The sequence below is a fragment of the Gracilinanus agilis genome, chromosome 2 (genome assembly GCF_016433145.1).
Source record: "Gracilinanus agilis isolate LMUSP501 chromosome 2, AgileGrace, whole genome shotgun sequence".
Taxonomy (NCBI): Eukaryota; Metazoa; Chordata; class Mammalia; order Didelphimorphia; family Didelphidae; genus Gracilinanus; species Gracilinanus agilis.
In genome coordinates, this window is record NC_058131.1 from 270,169,386 (window position 1) to 270,190,798 (window position 21,413).

A 21,413-nucleotide genomic window follows, 5' to 3' on the forward strand; every position below is an offset into this window, starting at 1 on the left:
TCACAGTGAGAGGTGATGAGAAGAGAGGAGATGCATTCAAGAGATGTAATTCATGGAAAGAACATGGGTTCAAATCCTATCTTTGCCTCTTACCACCAGTGTCTGTAAAAATGTAGAACTTGAACTAGATAATCCCTAAAGTCCTTTCTGGGGTCAGTTTTATTATCTCTTTATAGATAAGTTTCTTTTTAATCAAAGAGAAGTATTTACTGTAGCCCAAGGGCAGGGCCTCCAGGTATACCTACAGCCCTCTAGTCCCAGTTAGGTCAGAAATCATTGACTCAGGGAACACTTGGGAACACTTGGATGCCCCAGAAAAGTGTGGCCTAGGAAGAGCTTCCCCCCTTCTTTCTGATCCCAGAGAGGAAGGAGGAACTAACCAGAGTCAGGAGAGTTAAATAATGTAGCTCCTGATCCTAGACAACTAGGTGGGATGGTGAAAAGAGAATTGGGCTTGGAATCCGGAAGAACTGACTAAATCTTGCTTCAGGCGAAGAGTGACTGGGCAAGTCTCTTAGCTTCCTTTTCTTCTTCTGTAAAATGGGAATAATAATAAGTTATCTCACTGGGTTGTTGTGATGATCAATAAGAGAATTTACTCAATCCAGTAAGAAGATCAAAGTACTTTGTAAGTGTTATCTATTAAATGGGGGATCTGGCAGGATTAGGGGAGAGGTCAAGTCTAGGAACTTTCTCCTGACCTGAGGGATTTATTGGCCCATCAAAGTAGGCCAAGTTCTTTTCTTCCTTTCTTCATGATATGAACTGAGTTTCCATGAGGAAAAAGTCAATGCTACTGTTTTTACCTATAAAATATTAAAAATATGAAATTTCACATGTATCAAAAATGTGGCAATTTTTTAGTGTGAGAATAGACTTAACTTCTTTCCCTAACACTGTATTTTTCCTAAGGACTCCTCTTACCGGTTTTCGTAGGTCTAGTTAATATATTTCAAGCCTTAAGAGTTTTATGGTCAAATTAATTGGGAAATTAATTTATTCTAAGGTTTCCCCCAGTAGGGCCTGTCTGTAGGGATAGGCCTTCAGTATTACCAGAATAAGCCTCCTTGCATACTTTAGAAACTCCCTCTAACAATGGCATTCTTTCCCATTGTTAACAGTCAGTATTTCTTGATATTTTCAAGTTTGGCCTTTCTAGAACACTTCCCCAATGCTCCCTTACCTGGAGTCAGAAGGAAGTATTTCACTAGCTCGAATTCCCCCAGTCTGCTAATTGTGTGTCCCTGGGGAGGGAAGATGGTGGAATCCAGCCAGATTTGTTGATGAAGGCACTGTGAGGAGGAGTCAGAATCCCCGAAGCCAGGGGAGAGGCCGAGCTCTGGGCTCATTAAACCTGGGGCTTTTGCCTAGCAGTCACAGATGGGCACGAAGGCCCACCCTGGCATTGCCACCTGTCTGAGGCAACACCAACACTCATTATCCACCTGTACCATAAACAATTCCCCAGACTTAAAATATAAAATAATATTGGCAGGATAGGACTTTATCTGAGCTCCTGCAGAAAGAGGAAAGCAATGGGATAATAGCAATTATAACAGCAATAACAACAATTTACACACCATGCCAAATACGTGATATTCAGACCATCAGAACAGAAATTAAAAAAAAAAAAATCAGACCTGAGATACGTGTTGTACCCCTTATCCTGGTTGATCCTGGAGAGGTTTTTCAATTAGTTTTATTTTTTATTCAATTTTAGAAATAAATTTAATTTGCTATTACAAATATGGAAATAGGTTTTGAACACTGATACACAAATAACCCAGTGGAATTGCTTGTCAGCTCTGGGAGAGGGGAGGGAAAAGGGGAGGGAAAGAACATGAATCATGTAACCATGGAAAAATCTTCTAAATAAATAAATAACATTTTAAAAATAAAAATAAATTTTATTTAATTTTATTCAGTTACAAAAAGCAGTTATTTTATCTCTCTTTGCAATAGTCTTCAGAGCATTATACAGGATGTGTCCCAGAAGTCTTAATATAGTGGAAATAATCATAAGCTTCCATTGCACTAAGAGTTTGGGGACACCCTGAGTCTACAAGGATAGTAACAGGATAGTGCCTTGTCCTGGGACCCCTTTTTATCTGAACTATTGAAAAAGCAGAGAGATTGTTTTTATGAATCATAATAATAATAGTTTATATAAAAACTTAAAATTTTATAAAAGACTTACCCGATTCCCACAATCCTGTGAAATAGTTGTGATTATTATCTTTTTTTTTTTTTTTTAACTCTTACCTTCTGTCTTAGAATCAATACTGTATATTGGTTCTAAGGCAGAAGAGTGGTAAAGGTTAAGTGACTTGCCCAGGGTCACACAGCTGGGAAGTGTCTGAGGTCAGATTTGAACCAAGGAGCTCCTGCCTCTGGGCCTGGTTCTCAATCCACTGAGCTACCCAGCTGCAACCCTGATTATTATCCTTTTGCAGATGAGGAAAAGCTGAAGAGGTTAAAATGACTGGGCCAGTAATTATGCATATGAAACAGAATTTGAACCCAGGTCCTCATGACTGGGTAGCGTTCTCTGTTCTCTCATATTTCTGCCCGTCTCCTGCTACCTCCTGATCCAATCTTTGGGTTCAAATTTTAACTCTACTATTTTCTACCTATGTGACCCTGTCATTGCTTCTCTTTCTGGCCCTGCAAAAATCAAGGGGGTTGGTGTGGTTTCTGGGGCTCTCAGAATCCCTCGGTTCTCCCCGCAGGCATGTACGGGCTTCCCCGGCCCTGGTATTTCCCCCTCCAGAAGTCTTACTGGTTGGGGAGTGGGCGCGCAGAGGCCTGGGAGTGGAGCTGGCCTTGGGCAAGACCCCCTCGCCTCAGCGTCATGGAGGAAGACCAGGCCTGTGCTATGGAAAGCCGGCGGCTCGGTGAGTCGGCCCCTACCTATACCACAGCTAAGACAAATAGGGAGGAGTGCGGGGCGGGGGGCGGTGGGGATGCGCCACCCCGAGGTCCTGCAGCCCCCTCGGTCCCTGCAGCCAACTCCCGGCTTCTGGCTGCAGAGGAAAGCCGAGGCATAGAAGAGGAGCCCAGTCACCTGCCTCTGGTCGTGTGTGTGGACAAGCTCACCAAGGTCTACAAGAACGACAAGAAAATGGCCCTGAACAAGCTGAATCTCAACCTCTATGAGAATCAGGTGGTCTCCTTCTTGGGCCACAACGGAGCAGGCAAGACCACCACCATGTGAGTATCCTGTGTCCTCTAGAGGATGCCGGTGCGAGGGCTTGCAGGAGGCTGGGGGGCGAATCTCAGCCATTGGTAGCCCCCTTCTTCTGCCTCCCCCTGCACTCTCTCCCCTCTCCCACCCCAGGTCCATCTTGACCGGCCTGTTCCCTCCCACATCTGGTTCCGCCACTATTTATGGCCACGATATCCGAACAGAGATGGATGAAATCCGCAAGAATTTGGGCATGTGCCCTCAGCACAACGTACTATTCGACAAACTCACCGTGGAGGAGCATTTGTGGTTCTATTCACAACTCAAGAGCATGGCCAAGGAGGAGATCCAGAAGGAGATGGACAAGTAGGAGCTGGTTCTGGGGGGTGGGTCAGGGAGGTGGGGTGGAAAAGGCCATAGTGGGGGGGATGAGTCTAGGAGAGAAAACACAATAGAAGGCATGTTGTGGAAAGGTAGTTGGTTCTGGGTCAGAAGAACTTGGCTGGAGACCTAAATCTGATCACAAATGAGACTCCTCTGAGCCTCAGGGACCTAATCTATAAATAATACTTCTACAGTTCTGTGATGTTTGTAATGTGTGTAACTCACTCTAATGGTGCTGATCTCAACTCATTCTTCCCTTGTTGTCTGCCCATAAATCCTCCTTTTATTATTGTGGGAAAGGTTCACCCAACCTGCCAGGGGCCTTCAGGACGTGGCGTGGATACCAAGGAAGCCTACAGAATATATCCACTGACTCTTCCCTCCCTCTTGTTATATGGCCCTATTTTCTTATCATACTTTCTGATTCTGTCACATCCTGCTCTCATTCACCATAATTCTTTCCATTACCTTTTGGATAACTCACAATTTCAGTTCTTAAGAGGCTGTTATTCTATGACTTAAAACTATATAGCTTCCCTGGAAGACTATTGATATTAGAAGGATGAGTGGCATTATGGTGTAGTGATTCAAGAGTCAGTTTTAGAGCCAAGAAGTCTCAGATTCAAGTTCTGCTTCTGTTCCATCCTGACTTCGTGACACTGGATAAGTCACTTGACCTCCCCTCTCAGGCCATAAGTTGTGGAAAAGGTGCTGACTTGTGTTGGTAGGAGTTCCCTCTTTTGGGAAATCTTTATATCAATTAAATCACAATTCTAGACCCTATCCCTTGTTTTAGCCGGAATCTTGGGGTCATTAAAAGCATTCTTTGTCTACTTGTTTTTTTCCTCTGTAGGTACTTTCACTAACCCTTTTGAGGGATTATAGACTTCACATCAGAGGCTCTGCAATGATCTGGGGGCTGAGTACCATCAGCAGATTGTCTCCTCTGAATAGGAGCCCCAGAATGCCTTCGCCTTGGGGAGGAAATCCCTCTCGGTTTTGAATTGTGCATGTTAGACATTCTCTGCCACAGTAGCAAACACCTTTGGCAAGCTTCCATCTCTTTGTTTTGTGTCTTGGTTGATAATAGAAAAAGATCTTCTAACGTCTTGTTCTCCCCCCCAAAAAAATCTTATTTATTTGTAACATTCTTTTATTTTTAAATGTTGAGTTTCAAATTCTCTCTCCCTCCCACTGAGAAGGCAAGCAATATGATCTCAATTATACTTGTGAAATTGTGCAAAACTTATTTCTATATTAGCCATATTTCAAAAAAAGCAAGAAAAAGAAAGTGAGAAAATTATACTTCAGTTTGTACCCAGAGTTCATCAGCAATGTCTCTCTCTCTCTGGAGGTGGGCAGCGTTTTTTTCATCATGAGTCCTTTTGAATTGTCTTGAATCATTGTCGTGATCAGAGTTGCTAAATCTTTTACAGTTAATCATCATTACAGCTTTGCTATTATTGTACACAATGATCTCCTGGCTCTTCTCACTTCACTTTGCATCAGTTTATATAGGTCTTGCCATGTTTTTCTGAAATCATTCTCCTTATCTTCTAGCAACCGTTTTGTCAGTCGAGGAATCTCATGTGGGCTGAAGCCTGCTTTATTTGTCTCTTTGAGCAGAACTTGTGAGCTTATCCTTCTGTTTAACCATAACTTACTTCTATCTTCTGGTTTCATTTATACTAGGATTTCTTCACTTTTTTTGTGTCATGACAGTCTGGTGAAGTCTGTGGACCTCTTCTCAGAATAATGTTTTTAAATGCATAAAATATAATACAAAGAATAATAAGGGAAATCAATTATATTGATATAAAGATATAATTCTTCTCCTATCCAAGTTCAAGTATATGGACTCAGTTAAGATCCTTGATTTCTAGTGGAAATGTCAAGACTGTCAAGATTCATCTCTGTAGTGCGTCCAGCCATTTACCACTCGACAAAGATCTCACGTATAGAGAACCAACTAAATATTTATAGGCAGAGTAAAATCTTGGTGATTCTTGGCAATCTCTGCCCACTTTTCCCTGACTTTGCCTTTATTTCATCAGAAGCAGAAAGGGGGCACCACAGGACCAAGGGTCATTTTGCATTTTACTTTGTTTTGTGGATTGCCAGAGCCAAAGAATTCATCACCACCCAGCCAAGCCAGCCTATTGATAAAAGCCCTTCCCTCTGTACTTAGCTACACTGGGACTCCAAAAATAGCCTTCATCTCTTGCTGGGACTGACCTCCTCAAGCAGGAGACAACCTGCCAGAGCTGGAATTCTGCTGTAGTAGAAAAAATAGCCTTTGAGAATTCAAGATCACCTGGATTTATCTGTAAAATGGGGACAATACCTTGTACTTCCTTGTTCACTGGCTCGTTGTGAGGACAGTGTTTTGTAATCCTTAAAACATTATAGAAACTTAACAAGAGCTACCATGGGGTGGCCAGGGGCAGGAGAGACAAAAATAGCAAAAATTGAGATGAAAATGATTAAAGACGAGTGACTATGGATGTCATAACTCAGTTTTATGGTGTACAGTTATATAGAAAATCTTCGGAAAAATGGGAATCAAGAGCTGTAAGGTCATTCAGACCTCTGCAGTGGGCAGGGACATAATTTATGCCTAATTTTCTTGGTTATAATGATAACTAATAATAATAGCTAGCATTTATGTAGCCCTTACTATGTGTAAGACACTGTGCTGTTTCATTTGATCTTCAAAATAACCTTGGGAAGTAGGTGCTATTATTATTCCCATTTTATAGATAAGGAAACTGAAGCAAGCAAACAGAAGTTAAGTGAGCTGTCCAGGGTCACACAGTTAGTAAGCATCTGAGGCTGGATTTGAATTTAAGTCTTTCTGACTCTAGCCTGAGCCCTCTATCCACTGAGCAACCTTGCTATTAGGTAATGATTATGCAAGAATGGCTGGGCTCCCTGGACAGGTGGAAGCTATCTTTACACTCTTACCATTAGGCTATGAGCTTCTTGAGAACAAGGACTACTTTTACCTTCCCTTCTATCCCCCACACTTAGATGTTCAAGAAATGCTTGCTGACTTGACTTACCAGTCCCTTCCCTGGCCTCTTCCCACCCAGGATGATTGAAGACCTAGAGCTGTCCAACAAACGTCATTCATTGGTGCAGACGTTGTCTGGCGGGATGAAACGGAAGTTGTCTGTGGCCATTGCCTTCGTGGGAGGTTCCCGGGCCATCATCCTGGATGAGCCCACTGCCGGTGTGGATCCCTACGCCCGCCGAGCCATCTGGGATCTTATCCTCAAATACAAGCCTGGTGAGTGAGGTGGAAGGATGGAGTCCAGTGGGCTGGGGCTGGAGGGGCCGAGGATTTCTGCTATGTTCTCTGGGGGGAGAGGCCAGAGGGAGGACAATCAATCATCAAGCACTTAGAAAGTACCTACTATGTGCCCCGTGCTCTGCTCGCTTCTGGGTCAGCCCAGGCTTCTGTTGGAGGCTCTGAAGGGCCTCCCTAACCTCACCTGTGACTCCATAGGACGAACCATCCTTTTGTCCACCCACCACATGGATGAAGCAGACCTCTTGGGTGACCGTATTGCTATCATCTCCCATGGCAAACTCAAGTGCTGTGGGTCGTCCCTCTTCCTGAAGAGCACCTACGGAGATGGCTATCGTCTTACCCTAGTCAAGCGGCAGGCAGAGCCCGGCAGCGTGTCTGGTCTGTGCCCTTGAGCCCCATCAGGGTCTCCATTCCTCTGGGCCCCCTCATAAGGCCCACCCCATTTCCTATTCACCAGAATGTGTTCTGTATGTGCTTTGGGACACCCCCATAATTTCTGTGTGCCTCCCTTCCTTTTCCTAGTGCCATTGACATACTCTTTTCATTCGGCTAATCTCATTTCTCCCCACTCCCCGGCTATCCCTGAGGGGGGAGGTCTCTAGTTCCACATGCCCTAAGCAACCCCAGTCCTCTCCTCTGCCTTCTCCAGAGTCTGGCCAGACACCCAGTTCTCCAGCTTCCTCAGCACTCAGCCCCTGCTCTGAACCCCGGGTTTCTCAGTTCATCAAGAAGTATGTGGCTTCCTGTCTGCTCATCTCAGACACCAACACTGAACTCTCCTACATCCTGCCCAGTGAAGCCGCCAAGAAAGGAGGCTTCGAAAGACTCTTTCAGGTGGGAGGGTTAGTTAGCTTGTGGTGATGAGTAACCAGGAGCGACTGCATCACTCCTCAGAGACCTGTCTCAGGGGATATCCGAAGGAGCTGAGCACAGCTCCACAAAGTATACAGAGGAGGAATCATTGGGAAGATGCATAGCAGGCCTGGGGAGAGAGCACTGGGGAACCATTGAGGGCCTGCAGAGAGACATTGTGGGGCTGACCAGAGACTCTTCTGAGAAGGGAGTAGGGATTGATTGTGGGGCTGCCCTAGAGATCCTGTTGAATGGGTAGGACTGCCCAGTGACCCTCCTGAAGGGGTAGTGGGAATGTCCTTTAGGAAGGCAGCAGCTGCACAGCCAACTGAGAGGGTGGCGGGGGTCAGTTGTGGGGCTGAGTCCTTCTGCACCTCCATGACTCTCTCTGTGCCTGGGCAGCACCTCGAATTAAGCTTGGAGGAGCTACAACTTACCAGTTTTGGGCTCATGGACACTACACTGGAAGAAGTTTTTCTCAAAGTATCAGAGGAGGACCAGTCCCTGGAGAACAGTGAGGCTGGTGAGCAGGATTTGGGGGAACGGTCAGATCCAAAGGGAAAATTGATGGTGCCGTTGAAGGGGTGTGTGTGTGTGTGTGTGTGTGTGTGTGTGTGTGTGTGTGTGTGTGTGTGTGTGTTTAGAAGTTGGTGGAAGTGGGGAGCTTGAATAAACCTTCCTCTTCCAAGCTCATTCAGTTTTCTTATTAAGTACCATCTGTGCAAAGGATGGCTGGGCACTTAATGTTTATATAATAGAACAGGAGGGAGTGTGATAAAACACACAGGGCATGATGGCTCAACATTGGGGGAAGGTGTACAACGAAGACACTATTCTTGCCCTCCCAGGCCTTTCAGTCTAGTAGGGAGCACACAGAATATAATAGTCTTTGACCTCAAGGAGCTTGGAGATTCCTCTCTCCCTATGCCCCAGTGGGACATGGGGAAGGTTCACGGGAAGGTGCCTTCATCTATGGGCCCTGCCCAGCCTTCTTGCTCTCATTTAGAGATAGAATCTCTAGTCTTGAGAAGTCATCAGATCTATCCCTTTATTTCCAGTTATCTCCCCCCTGACCCCCCTCTCATTGTGACCCAGATAGAAGCATTTGTTCAGCACTTCATGCCAAACAGAGTGCCAAGTGCTAGGAATGCGGATACAAGCAAGCAAGACAGACTCTGCCCACAAGTTGCTTACTGTCTAATAGGAGAAGACAACACCTAAGAGGAAGCTAGAAAGGGGAGGGGTATGAGCACAGAATCCATGCAGAGCTGGCCATGGAATAGTGAGCAGGCCCAAGTCTTAGCAAGATAAGGCAAAAGTTCACCCATCACAACTGAAGGACCAGGGCAGAATCCAGCCACCAGGGGAGAGGAGGTAGAGGGAATTATCTGAGAAAAAAAAAGCATAGATGAGATTGGACCTGAGCCTCAGAAAAATAAGACAAAAAGTCATATAGGCGTGACTTATAACTAAAGGCCTGGACACTGGCTGGGCAGCCTGGGCCAATAAGCTGGAGGGCACTGAAGTTCTTGCCCCAGAGGCTACTTCTGAAGGCAGAGCAATTACTGCATACTTGGACTGTAGGGACTAGGGATTAGGGAAGGGGGTGAGGGAGGTATCCAACCCCCTGCAGAAACAGTGAGCATCTCTCCTTATCCCCACCAGATATAAAGGAGTCTAAGAAGGATGCCCTTCCTAAGACCGAGGTGCAGAAGGACAGGGAGGCGGCCACTTCACCCCAAGCGGAGCACAGCAACCTGGTGGGCTGCTCTCAGCTGACGCAGTCCCAGGCATCCCTTCGTTCCTCTTCCTCAGCTGGCTCGGTCCGGGGGGATGAAGAAGGTGCCTATGTTGAAGTTTATGGTGACTACTCCCCCCTCTTTGACAACCTCCAGGATCCTGACAATGTTAGCCTGCAAGGTGGGCATAGCCACAGGGCAGCTGTGGCTATTCTTAAACAGATCTGGCCATCCTAGAGGGAATAGGAGGTTGGGGAGGATTTTGTGTGGCTCCTGGAGTGCTTCCTCTGATCTGCCTGATGCTTTCAGGAGGTATAGTCACCCTGCTGTCCCACCAGCCAAACTCTCAAGTCTTCTATGCCCATCTAGTCCCTTTCTCTAACCCCCCTGGACCTATTCCTCCATCCATTCTCCCATTTCTCTAATTTACTAATTAATTAATTACTAACTTTATAAATAATTTCTCTTTAATTTACCCCAACTACCTCTTCAAACTTCTGATGCATCCACCAATCCCTCTTCAGACCTCTAAAGACCTTCTCTCTAACACCCACAGATACATCTTCCCCAACTTTGGGCTTCTTCAATTCCTGCCTCCCCATAGTCCTTCACTGACTTCCATGCACCCACTCCTCCAACTCTCTAGCTTCCTTCTTAAAATCTCCCCAGACTTTTTCAGGTCCTGTTTCTAACCTCCCAAACACTCCTCTAGCTCCTACTGGTTCCCCTACCACACACCAGGTTCCCTCATCCTTTTTCCTTTCTTCTGACCCCCTACATTTATCTCCTAATGGGTAAAGACGTTCTCTCTGCCCCATCCACCATTGGTCCCCTTCTAATTATCTCTCAGGTAGGAAGCCCCATGAGTTGGATCAGTCCGTAGTAGGCTGGGAACTTTTTGATGCCAGATCCTTGATAATGCCAAGAGGTCTTATCCTTCAGCCTCTGTCCCTAGCCTGAAGATGAGAGGAAAGGGAAGAGGAGGGAGCAGAACCTGAATGGTCCCCGTGTCTGTTCCTTTCTGCAGAGGTGGAGGCTGAGACCTTGTCAATGGTTGGCCAGGGCAGTTCCAAACTGGAAGGCTGGTGGCTGAAGCTGCGTCAGTTTCACGGGCTGTTGGTCAAACGCTTCCACTGTGCCCGTCGGAATACCAAGGCACTCTTCTCACAGATCCTGCTGCCTGCCTTCTTTGTCTGTGTTGCCATGACTGTGGCCCTCTCCGTTCCTGAAATTGGTATGGGAGTGAACACAGATGTTTCCTTCCCCGATCTAATGAGAGTTGTTTATCTGTCCTATGGGGAGACCATAGGCGTCATCCTTGATGCCATTTAAGAGTTAGGGACCAGAGGCAGCTAGGTGGCTTGGTGGACTGAGAGCTAGGCCTAGAGATAGGAGGTTCTGAGTTCAAATGTGACCTCAGACACTTCCTAGCTGTCTGACCTTAGGCAAGTCCCTTTACTCCCATTGTTGCCTGCTCTTCTGCCTTAGAACCAATACATAGTATTGATTCTAAGATGGAAGGTAAAAACAAACAAACAAAAACAGATAGGGACCTCTGGCCTAGAAGTCAAGAGACCTGGTTTCTAGTCCTCACTTGTTCATATAATGTTCAGAAGGTGACATTCTTTTTCTGGATGTCATTTTGTTGAAGGCCCTGTCCTAGGCATTGTGGGAGATAAAATAAGGAATAAGACACAGTCTTCTGCCCTCACAGAACTTAAAAACTAGTCAGGGGACAAGAGATGGACCCCTATGACCTTAGCCCTGGACAAGAAGTCAAGAAACCTGGGTTCTCATCCCAGGTTTGCCACTGACTCTCAGTATGGCCTCGTACAAATCACTTTTCATTTCACTGGGCCTCAGTTCCCACTTCTTTGAAATGAGAAGGCAGACAGGAGAATAAAAATCCTCCCAAGGTCCTTTTTTCTGCAATCTGAGCATGTTTCCCAACATCTCACCATCAGTAGTAAATCCCAGCATGACTCTTGTCTTCCAGGGACTTAACTAAACCCCCGTGAAGCAAGCCTGTTTGCATTCCCAATTTGTTCTGACCCGCAGGGGTGAACAATCCCTCAACTTACTGCCCTTTGGGGGAAGCTGAATAGCTGATAACTTTTCTTATAGCTTCTTCACACTCAGCAAGAGAGTCCTGGAAAGAAAAGATCCCTGGCTATAAGGAGTATGGGGCTTGGCTATGAGTGCCGGCTCCTGACTGCCCTGGGCTGGGGGCTGGGGAATGACCCTGTGTCATCCGTCTGCCCCATTTTCCCTGTGATGCAGAGGGAGGCACCATGTACAATATTAGTACTTGAGGACTTAGCAAAGAACTTTCCTAATAGTAATCCTGTAAGATAGATGATTATTACCCTCATTTTGCAAATCAGGAAACTGATCTCAGAGAGGATGTAACTTTCTGAGAGTCATTCTACCAAAGCTGGGGCTTGTGCCCATGACAAGTACCCTGGGGGGCAATTAAGTGGCTCACCAGGTATAGCTGCAGGCCAATTCCTGGGCAAGTCACTTAACCTCAATTGCCTAGCCCTCACCCTTTTGTCTTGGAATTGTTACTAAGAGAGAAAATAAGGGGGGGCGGGGAGGGGGGCACAGACGGCAGGAACAACTTGGAAATCAGAAGACCTGGCTCTGCTTCTAGTTCATTGTATGACTTTGGACCTCCCTTTTCCTTCTGGGTCTCAATTTCCCCATCTTTAAAATGAAGGGAGTTGGAGTTAGATGATGTTTCAAGTTCCTTCCAGATCTGCCATCCTGTGACTATTCCTGTTCCTCCTTAGCTCCTATTTCTCCTAGGTGGTACAGTGGATAGAATACTCAGGAAGTCCTGAGTTCAAATCCTGCCCTAGACACTTACTAGCTGTGTGATAGCTGGACAAGTTATTTAACCTCTCTCAGATTCAGTTTCCCCAAGGTTTTACAAACCTTTATGCTATACATGCTAGTTATTACTACAATTATTCTCAAGATGTCCTTACTTAGAGAGGCATGAGGGAAAGTGAAGCTGTCCTCCTCACCTGCCACACAGCTCTGTCTCTCTCTTTCTCTCTCTCTCTCTCTCTGCTGCATCTTAGGTGACCTGCCCCCACTGATTCTCTCACCCTCCCAGTACCACAACTACACTCAGCCCCGGGGCAACTTCATCCCCTATGCCAACGAAGAACGGCATGAGTATCGGTGAGTTTCTCAAGGGTTAAACGCTGGGAAGAGAAGGGCTGATGCTGGGGGAAAGGAGAAGCTCTTGGTGTGTGGTGGGGCAGGGGAAACATTGCAAGGACTAGTCTCTTAATCAAAACATATGTATCAAATTCTACTAACATGCCAGGGGCTCGGCTAAGCACTAGAAATACCAAAAAAGGGCAAAAACAACCCCTGCCCTCCAAGTGCTTACATTCTGCCGGGGAAGACAACATGTACATACAAGATACCAAAAAGGGTAGCGAGGAAATCTTTGAGAAGTCTCTAGTGCCTGGGGGACAGAGAAAAGACTGCTGATGAAGGTGTTGCTTGGCGTCAGTCTTGAAGCTAGATAGGCATTTTAGAGGTGGAAGCGAAGAGGAAAAACATCCCAGGAAGAGATGAACTGATCTAATATGGCAAAATTCTGGGGCTGTGTGGGAGCAGCTGGGTAGCTCAGTGGATTAAGAATCAGGCCTAGAGATGGGAGGTCCTGGGTTCAAATCTGGCCTCAGACACTTCCCAGCTGTGTGACCCTGGGCAAGTCACTTGACCCCCATTGCCTAGCCCTTACCACTCTTCTGCCTTGGAGCCAATACACAGTATTGATTCCAAGATGGAAGGTACAGGTATAAAAAAAAAATAAAAAATTCTTGGGCTGTGGGGGACTTGGGCCCCTGGTGCTCATGGCCATCACCCTCTCTTGCACTAGCCTCAGACTATCCCCTGATGCCAGCCCCCAGCAGCTGGTTAACACATTTCGGCTGCCTTCTGGCGTGGGTGCCACGTGTGTGCTGAAGACGCCCGCCAATGGGACCCTGGTATTGACCCTGAACCTGAGCAGCAGCGAGTCCAGAGTGTTGGCTGCCCGATACTTTGACGCTATGTGCATTGACTCCTTCACCCAAGGGCTTCCCCTCTCCAACTTTGTGCCGCCACCTCCTTCTCCTGCACCCTCTGACTTCCCTCTGTCTCCTGATGAAGAGCTTCTGAGGGCCTGGAATACCACCCTGATACCCACGACTATGAGAGGTACTTGGCCTCCTAAGCTGCCGGGCACTTGGGTTTCCCCTAGATCTGTGATTAAAGAGTCAAATGCACCCTGGGGTGGTGCCCATGAGCTGGGTCTATCCCTGCTGCACCCAGGCTTTAGGCAGTGAGGGACTGTGGACGTGGCGGCCTGGTTGTGGTCGATGCCCCCACTGGCTATTCAATGATAACTTTCTTTCAGCAAACATTTATTAAGCCCTACGGTGTGCAGAGACGTGTGCTAGGTACTGCAGGTGCCAAAAAAGCTATTGTACAGGCCTGTTCTTACATTGTTTGTAGTCTAATGAGAGAATAGCTGTACAAATGGGCAATATTGCCAGGTGGCTTAGTGAATAGAGAGCTAGACCTAGAGTTGGAAAGTTCTGGGTTCAAATCTGATCTCTGACACCTCTTAGAGGTGGGACCCTAGGAAAATCACTTAACCCCAATTGCCTAGCCCTCCCCACTCTTCTGCCTTGAAACCAATACTTAGTGTTGATTCTAAGACAGAAGGTAAGGGTTAAAAAAAAAAAAAAAAGTCCAGGCAAAGTGCTGTGGGACATCTGAGGAGGAGGAGATCACTTTCATTTGGTGGAATTCAAGTTGGATGTGGAGAAAGAAGGGGCCTTAAGGAACAGAGATGTAGACTGGATGGTCCAGAGATGGTGGGAGCCCGGGAGGAGAAGGAAAAAGAGAAGGAAGGGGAAGTGTCTTTGCCGACAAGGGAGGACAGCATGAGCAAAGGTCTAGAAAATGAGAAATGTTAGGTCAAGAATAGGGAGGAAGGGGAATAGTCCTGTTTTGTTGGATAATGGAATATATGGTGTGTGTGTGGGGGGGGTAAATAGTAAAAAGTGAGGCTGAAAGGTTGTTGGAGGCAGATTGTAGAGGGTTTCAAATGTTAGGCAGATGAAGTTTTTTTATTCTGGAGTGGGTGGGAGCCATTGAGGATATTTGAGCAGATGAGTGCATGAAGAATATTGCTCAGGCAGTGGGACAGAAGATGAGCTGGAGGTGGGGGTTAAGGAGAGGCAGCAAGACCAGCTAGGAAGGAAGCTACAAGAACCCAAGTGGGAGGAGAAGAGCTGAAAAATAATGCTTTGCCCACAGAAACGGTGACCTCAGTCCCTGCGCTGCCACGTGTAGTCCATGAGCCCATCAAGTGCACGTGCTCCATGCAGGGGACTGGATTCTCCTGCCCCAGTGGTGTGGGTGGACGCCCCCCACAGATGAAAGTGGTGACGGGGGACATCTTGACTGACATCACGGGCCGCAATGTGTCGGAGTATCTCCTCTACACTTCAGACCGCTTCAGGTTGCACAGGTAGGCACAGAGACAGAGGGAAGGAGGGAGAAGCCTGGGGGAGGGTCAGCACTGGGCAGTCCTGGGCATGAGGAAGGCCAGCTGACCAGCTAAGGACTATCTTTACAGACCCTCTCCCTCCTTCCTCTCCTGTCTCCACCCAGATATGGAGCTATCACCTTTGGCAACATCCAGAAATCAATCCCTGCCTCCTTTGGAGCCAAGGCACCCCCGATGGTGCGCAAGATTGCAGTGCGGAGAACTGCTCAGGTAAGAAGTCATGCTAGCAGCAGCTAAGTGGCTCACTGAGCAGAGTGCCAGGTCTGGAGTCGGGAGGGCCTTGGTTTAGATCTGGCCTCAAACATTCTCTATCTATGTGACCCTGGGCAAGTCATTTAACCCCAGTTACCTTGCCCTTATCACTCTTTTGCCTTGGTATCAATTCTAAGACAGAGGGTAAGGGTTTAAAAAAAAAAGAAGTAATGCCAGTCATGTAGGAATTAGCTCCTACATGGCACAAGGCAGGGGAGAATGGGTTGTGCCAAGGTCAGTTCCATGGTCATAGCCCCAACGCTAGTCTATCTGCTTGAATGTTATCTATCTGTCCTTCAAAGACAGCATGGCCTGCTGGATAGAATACTGGACTTGGAGCCAAAAAACCCTGGATTCAAATTCTGCCGGTCACATACAACTGTGTGACCCTGGGCAAGTCATTTAAATTTTGGACCTCTGTTTCCTCATCTGTAAAATGATCTGATAATCCTTCCTTTCTCTCTATTCCCTTCATCTCCACCATCCCTCCTGCCTTCCCCAAGTTCATGCCCCCCATTTTTCTATGCTCTTTCTTCTCTTAGGTCTTCTATAACAACAAGGGGTACCACAGCATGCCCACTTATCTAAACACCCTCAATAATGCCATCCTCCGTGCCAATCTACCCAAGAGCAAAGGAAACCCTGCAGCCTATGGTGAGTTCATGGATGGACTAGGGTCGGGGAACAACAGAGGAATATTCCCAATGGTACCAAGGGGTGGGATACTTTGCAGGGCCTAAAGCTTTTCTCTCTGTGTGCCATAGGCATCACCGTCACCAATCATCCCATGAATAAGACCAGCGCCAGCCTCTCCTTGGATTACCTGTATGTTGTCAAGAGGGCTTGGAAACGGGAAGGGAGGTGGGCAGAGGACGGAGGTGCCACGTGCTCACTGTCCAAGTTAGGATTGGAATGTGCTGATCACATTCTCCTTGTTGGTCTGGGGGAGGAAGGTGGGAGCACCAACCACGTCCTTCTTCTCGGAGGATGGAAGGAGCAGGTATCATCCTGGGGAAACTAACGCTGACTATGACTACTCTGTTTTTCTTTTCTGCCCTCAGCTTGCAGGGCACAGATGTGGTCATTGCCATCTTTATCATCGTAGCCATGTCCTTTGTGCCAGCCAGCTTTGTGGTCTTTCTTGTGGCTGAGAAAGCCACTAAGGCGAAGCACCTTCAGTTTGTCAGTGGCTGCAACCCTGTCATCTACTGGCTGGCCAACTATGTCTGGGATATGGTAAGGGTGACAGTACTAGGGGTACCAAATATACCATCTCCAGGCATCAGGCCCTTCCCCTCCTGATCACTGTGCCCACTCATGCTGGGTCCCATGCCCACTGGGAAATGTTCCTGCTTTATCCTAGCCAGCGTTCCTCCCTACAGGGAACACATACGGAAGGGGCTAGCCATCTGTTTATCCCGTTCTCTCCCTTCCTTCTACTGCATCAGTGAGACCCATTCTCTCATAGGCTAACCTTCTCAGACACTTCAGAGTCCAGTGTTCAGTCTGAGTGACCAAAAAGTTGGCTGCTGATCTTATATTATGACTCTCCCATGACCCCACTCTCCCACAAAGGCCACTTTTCCAACACATACACTTGCCTTTCCCCTGTCTTTCAGCTGAACTATTTGGTGCCGGCCACTTGCTGTATCATCATCCTTTTTGTGTTTGACCTGCCTGCCTATACTTCACCCACCAACTTCCCTGCTGTACTCTCCCTCTTCCTGCTTTATGGGTATGGTCTCTGGGGTCAGGGGATGGGGCTGGGGGGAAGAGAACTGATCTTGGAGACCGGCTGTGAACTGGAGCTCCTGGGTCTGTCCATGAGCTCCCAAAAGGAGACCTGGGTGGGTGTGCAGTATCCTGGAGGCGAGCTGTCCAAAGGTGTATCCTGCTTGTCACTGACCACTCCCCTCTTCCCACTCGTAGCTGGTCAATCACACCCATCATGTACCCTGCCTCCTTCTGGTTCGAGGTGCCCAGTTCTGCCTACGTCTTCCTCATTGTCATCAACCTCTTCATTGGCATCACTGCTACTGTTGCCACTTTCCTGCTGCAACTTTTTGAACATGACAAGGTGCCTGTGTGGTGGGATGAGATGGGCAGCACAAAGCTGAGTGTTAGGGCAGACTTTTATCCAGAGAACAGGGTAGGGGTAGGCATTGGAGCTGCCCCCATTAGCAGTTATAGTTGCAGATGGTCTCTCCCTGGGAGTCAAGAAAGGTGGGTTTCAGAGCTCTCCCCTTTGGTGGCTAAAGATGAAGTCCCGGGTCCAGGAATAGGTGGCGGCAGGGGTGAATCTTCCCAAGGCACCATGCCCCAAACATGATCAATGGGAGCTCCCTACCCTTTCTCCCTCCCCAGGACTTGAAATTAGTAAACAGTTACCTGAAGAGCTGCTTCCTCATCTTTCCCAACTACAACTTGGGCCATGGCCTCATGGAGATGGCTTACAATGAGTACATCAATGAGTATTATGCCAAGATAGGTGAGTCTAAGGAATGGGGAGGAGGGAGGCAGGCATCTTCAGAGATCTAGGGGTGGGAAGGACAAAGTGGGGACAACTGGGGCTCAAGACACTGAGCTCTAGGAGGATGGGAAAAAGTTGAAGGTCACAGCTATCAGCCAAAGTCTCAATACACTGGGCCCTAGGAGGGAGGGAGGAAAAAGTGGGTGTCAGTAGAGGCTCAAGATACTGATCCTCTAGAAGGCTGGCATGGGAGAGGGCCTCTAGATTGATGAACTCCAGAGAAAGCAATTCGAAGTTAGTTTTTATCCCTTTCCACTTTTAGTGCTGACCAACCAAAGAGCTCTTGATAAGGAGAATTTAGACTCATTCACATTACGCTGTGAAGGACTGAATATGTAAGCTTTTATATAGAAGACCTTGAAAGGGCTATGTTTAATCTAAAGGGAAGTTCTAAGGATGGAATTTCAGGCACTAGTAGAGATATTTTGGGATTGGAGGCTCTTCTTTGTGCCTCTTCCATCACATCAATCCAGAGGTGGCCTGTGGTTTTCTGGGGAAGACCCCAATTAGCCCAATTCCCCCTTTTTCTCCCACAGGCCAGTTCGACAAAATGAAATCCCCCTTCGAATGGGACATTGTCACGAGAGGCCTGGTTGCCATGACAATAGAGGGCTTTGTGGGCTTCTTCATCACCATCATGTGTCAGTACAACTTCCTCCGACAGCCCCAGTGAGTGTGGAAGCCAGGCCAGAGAAGCCCTGATAAGCTGAGCTGGTCCCAGGGAGAATCAGACATTTTAGGGGGGAAGAGGGGAGGTTCTAATCTGGGATGAGGACCCCTTGCCTTCCCTTCATATATAATCTGGACCAGAGGGGAAGAACAAGTATAGAGATATCAAACGACTCCATTGGACTGTGGCAAGAAGGAAATAATGTCCCTGACTCTTGGGGGACTCCTTTTGGAGTAATATATATAGTTCTGGCTACTGTGCTTTAGGAAGAACATTGACAAACTAGATTAAGCCCAGAGAAGGCAGATTGGTAGAGGAAGAGGAAACAGAAAACCACGTTCCGTGAAGATAGGAGAAGACACTAGGGAGATTTAACCTGGAAAAGGAGACTCCAGGGAGGGAAATATTAGTTGTCTTCAGGTATTTCATGGGTTGTCATGTGGAAGAGGGCTTAGACTTTCTTTGTTTGGCCCCAGAAGGCAGAACTAAGTGATAGATGGACATTACAAGGAGGGAAACTTGGCTTTCTTAACAACTAAAGTTGTCCAGATAGAATGGAATGTCTCAGAGGTGTAGCGAGTTTCCTGTTCCTGAAGTTTTAAGTAGAAACTGGATGACCAGTCAAAGGGGATATTTTCCAGAGGTTACTATTCACGATTATCTAGGTGGCATAGTGTATAGAACCCCAGGCCCGAAGATGGGAGGTTTGGGGTTCAAATCTGGCCTCAGATACTTCCTAGCTGTGTGACCCTATCACTTAACCCCATTTGCCTAGCCTTTTATCTCAAGAGTTATTACTAGGAGGGCAGCTAGGTGGTTTAGTGGATTGAGCCAGGCCCAGAGATGGGAGGTCCTGGGTTCAAATTTGGCCTCAGACACTTCCTAGCTGTGTGACTCTAGACAAGTCACTTAACCCCCATTCCCTAGCCCTTACCAATCTTCTGCCTTAGAACCAATACACAGTATTGATTCTAAGATGGAAGATAAGGGTTTAAAAAAAAAAAAGTTTTTACTAGGACAGAAAGTAAGGCTTTAAGAAAAAAAAAGGTTACCTTTTCAGGCTTTGGTTAGATAAGATCACCTCCATTCAGTACCAAGATTTTTATTTTTGTGACTGAGCATCCTGCCCACCTCCAACATTAAGGGTCTAGGTTAAAGCCAGCACGTCATGTTGACTAGGCAGAACCCTCTCTCCCCAAGTTGGCCTGCCCTACTTAGCCTCTTCCCTCTTCTCTCCCTAGGCGTTTGCCTGTATCCACCAAACCAATTGAAGATGACGTGGATGTAGCCATTGAACGGCAGCGGGTCCTGAGAGGGGATGCAGACAATGACATGGTCAAGATTGAGAACCTGACCAAGGTGGGACCTCAGACAAAGGACTGAAGCCAGGGTTTGGGGGAAATGGATCCAGACATACTGGTTGTTGGAGTGAGGATGGGGGGAGAGGCCATTCCAACCAGCAGTTGGTGTTTTAGAGGATGAGAGGGGGATTGACTAACTCAGGGGTTGGGTTTGACCAAAGTGGATTCTGACTGGGAAAGGGGACACTTTCCTGCTGCTTGTGGAGGACACTGATTAAAGGGTCAGGGAACAACAGGAGGATGGGAGAAATCCTAAACTTGGTTTGAGGGCTGGAGTTCTTTCCCCAGAATCCCCATTGCCTCACCCCTACAGGTGTATAAGTCACGTAAGATTGGGCGCATCTTAGCTGTGGACCGGCTCTGTGTGGGTGTGCGGCCTGGAGAGTGTTTCGGCCTCCTTGGTGTCAATGGGGCTGGCAAGACCAGCACCTTCAAGATGCTGACAGGAGATGAGAGTACCACAGGAGGCGAAGCCTTTATCAATGGACACAGGTGCCCAGGGCCTGGGCAGGGACAAAGAGGAATAGCTGCCTCAAGGCACTGGGGAAGACAGGAGAACACAAAAATGAAAAGTTCTTGTAGTTGTCATCCTGGCCCTGCCTATGGAGTGGGGGGTTCAATCAGAGAGTGAGAGAGGGGCCATATGGGCAAATATAGGGTGTCCCAAAGGGCTTAGTATGGCACTAAGCCCTTTGGGACACCTTGCATTTGTTTGTACTGAAGGGTGGACTTTGGCTAGGCACAGATGCAGGCCACAGCTGGACTCAGGAGTGAGGAGCTGATTTTTGGGTGGTGATAGGCATGGGGAAGAACCAGACAGTGCCAGACCTGAGTGTTTATGCCATGGTCTTTACAGTGTCCTGAAGGAGCTCCTTCAAGTACAGCAGAGTCTAGGCTACTGCCCACAGTTTGATGCCCTGTTTGATGAGCTCACAGCTCAGGAGCACCTAGAACTCTACACAAGGCTTCGAGGTGTCCCCTGGAAGGATGAAGAGAGGGTGAGGAGGCTGGGCTCCCAGGGACTGGGTTGGGAAATAGTCTGACCAAACACCCTGCTTGGAAAGGTTGAAAGGAGTACTGAGAGGCTGGGATGGAAGGGAGGGAACAAGAGGCACCAGAGTGTGGTGGATGTGGCATTGGACTTGTAATCGGGAGGATCTGGGTTCAGACATTTTATTTTTTTTATTATTATTATTACTACTACTACTACTACCCAAAATGGGGCAAGGAGACTTGATGGCACTGAAGTTTCCTTCCAATTTTAAAGCTATTCCTGTTCATTCTTAGAGCTGTTAATGGGGGGTGGAGGGGAAGAAGAGGCTAGAAGAGGAATAGGATTGGCCTAGAGGGGAAGGACTATCCAGATGGGAGAGAACATGAGCCAGAATCAAGGAGGGAACATTGGTAGGGAAGAATCTCTGAGCAATTGGACTATAGTCTTTCTCCCTACTGAAGTCCCACTTCCTCTTTCCATTTCTGGAGATCCCTGAAGGGAAAAAGAAGTAGAAGAGATTTGGAAGGGATGGCACTCATAAGTGCCTCAGTGG

General features: G+C 47.4%; 1 protein-coding gene across 1 annotated transcript in view; it reads left to right on the plus strand.

Annotated features, from left to right (window-relative positions):
• ABCA2 (ATP binding cassette subfamily A member 2) overlaps nt 1-21,413 on the plus strand; it is a 75,925-nt gene that overhangs the window by 48,323 nt on the left and 6,189 nt on the right. Inside the window, exons 20-42 of the mRNA XM_044663929.1 lie at nt 2,730-2,894; nt 3,030-3,210; nt 3,338-3,550; nt 6,661-6,857; nt 7,077-7,259; nt 7,531-7,715; nt 8,136-8,256; nt 9,399-9,653; nt 10,500-10,706; nt 12,559-12,661; nt 13,374-13,693; nt 14,801-15,014; nt 15,158-15,263; nt 15,848-15,959; nt 16,070-16,130; nt 16,367-16,541; nt 16,925-17,040; nt 17,235-17,382; nt 17,670-17,793; nt 18,372-18,504; nt 19,747-19,864; nt 20,180-20,358; nt 20,723-20,864. Of these exons, the coding sequence (XP_044519864.1) occupies nt 2,730-2,894; nt 3,030-3,210; nt 3,338-3,550; nt 6,661-6,857; nt 7,077-7,259; nt 7,531-7,715; nt 8,136-8,256; nt 9,399-9,653; nt 10,500-10,706; nt 12,559-12,661; nt 13,374-13,693; nt 14,801-15,014; nt 15,158-15,263; nt 15,848-15,959; nt 16,070-16,130; nt 16,367-16,541; nt 16,925-17,040; nt 17,235-17,382; nt 17,670-17,793; nt 18,372-18,504; nt 19,747-19,864; nt 20,180-20,358; nt 20,723-20,864 (3,758 nt within the window). The remainder of the gene's footprint in view (nt 1-2,729; nt 2,895-3,029; nt 3,211-3,337; nt 3,551-6,660; nt 6,858-7,076; nt 7,260-7,530; nt 7,716-8,135; nt 8,257-9,398; nt 9,654-10,499; nt 10,707-12,558; nt 12,662-13,373; nt 13,694-14,800; nt 15,015-15,157; nt 15,264-15,847; nt 15,960-16,069; nt 16,131-16,366; nt 16,542-16,924; nt 17,041-17,234; nt 17,383-17,669; nt 17,794-18,371; nt 18,505-19,746; nt 19,865-20,179; nt 20,359-20,722; nt 20,865-21,413) is intronic.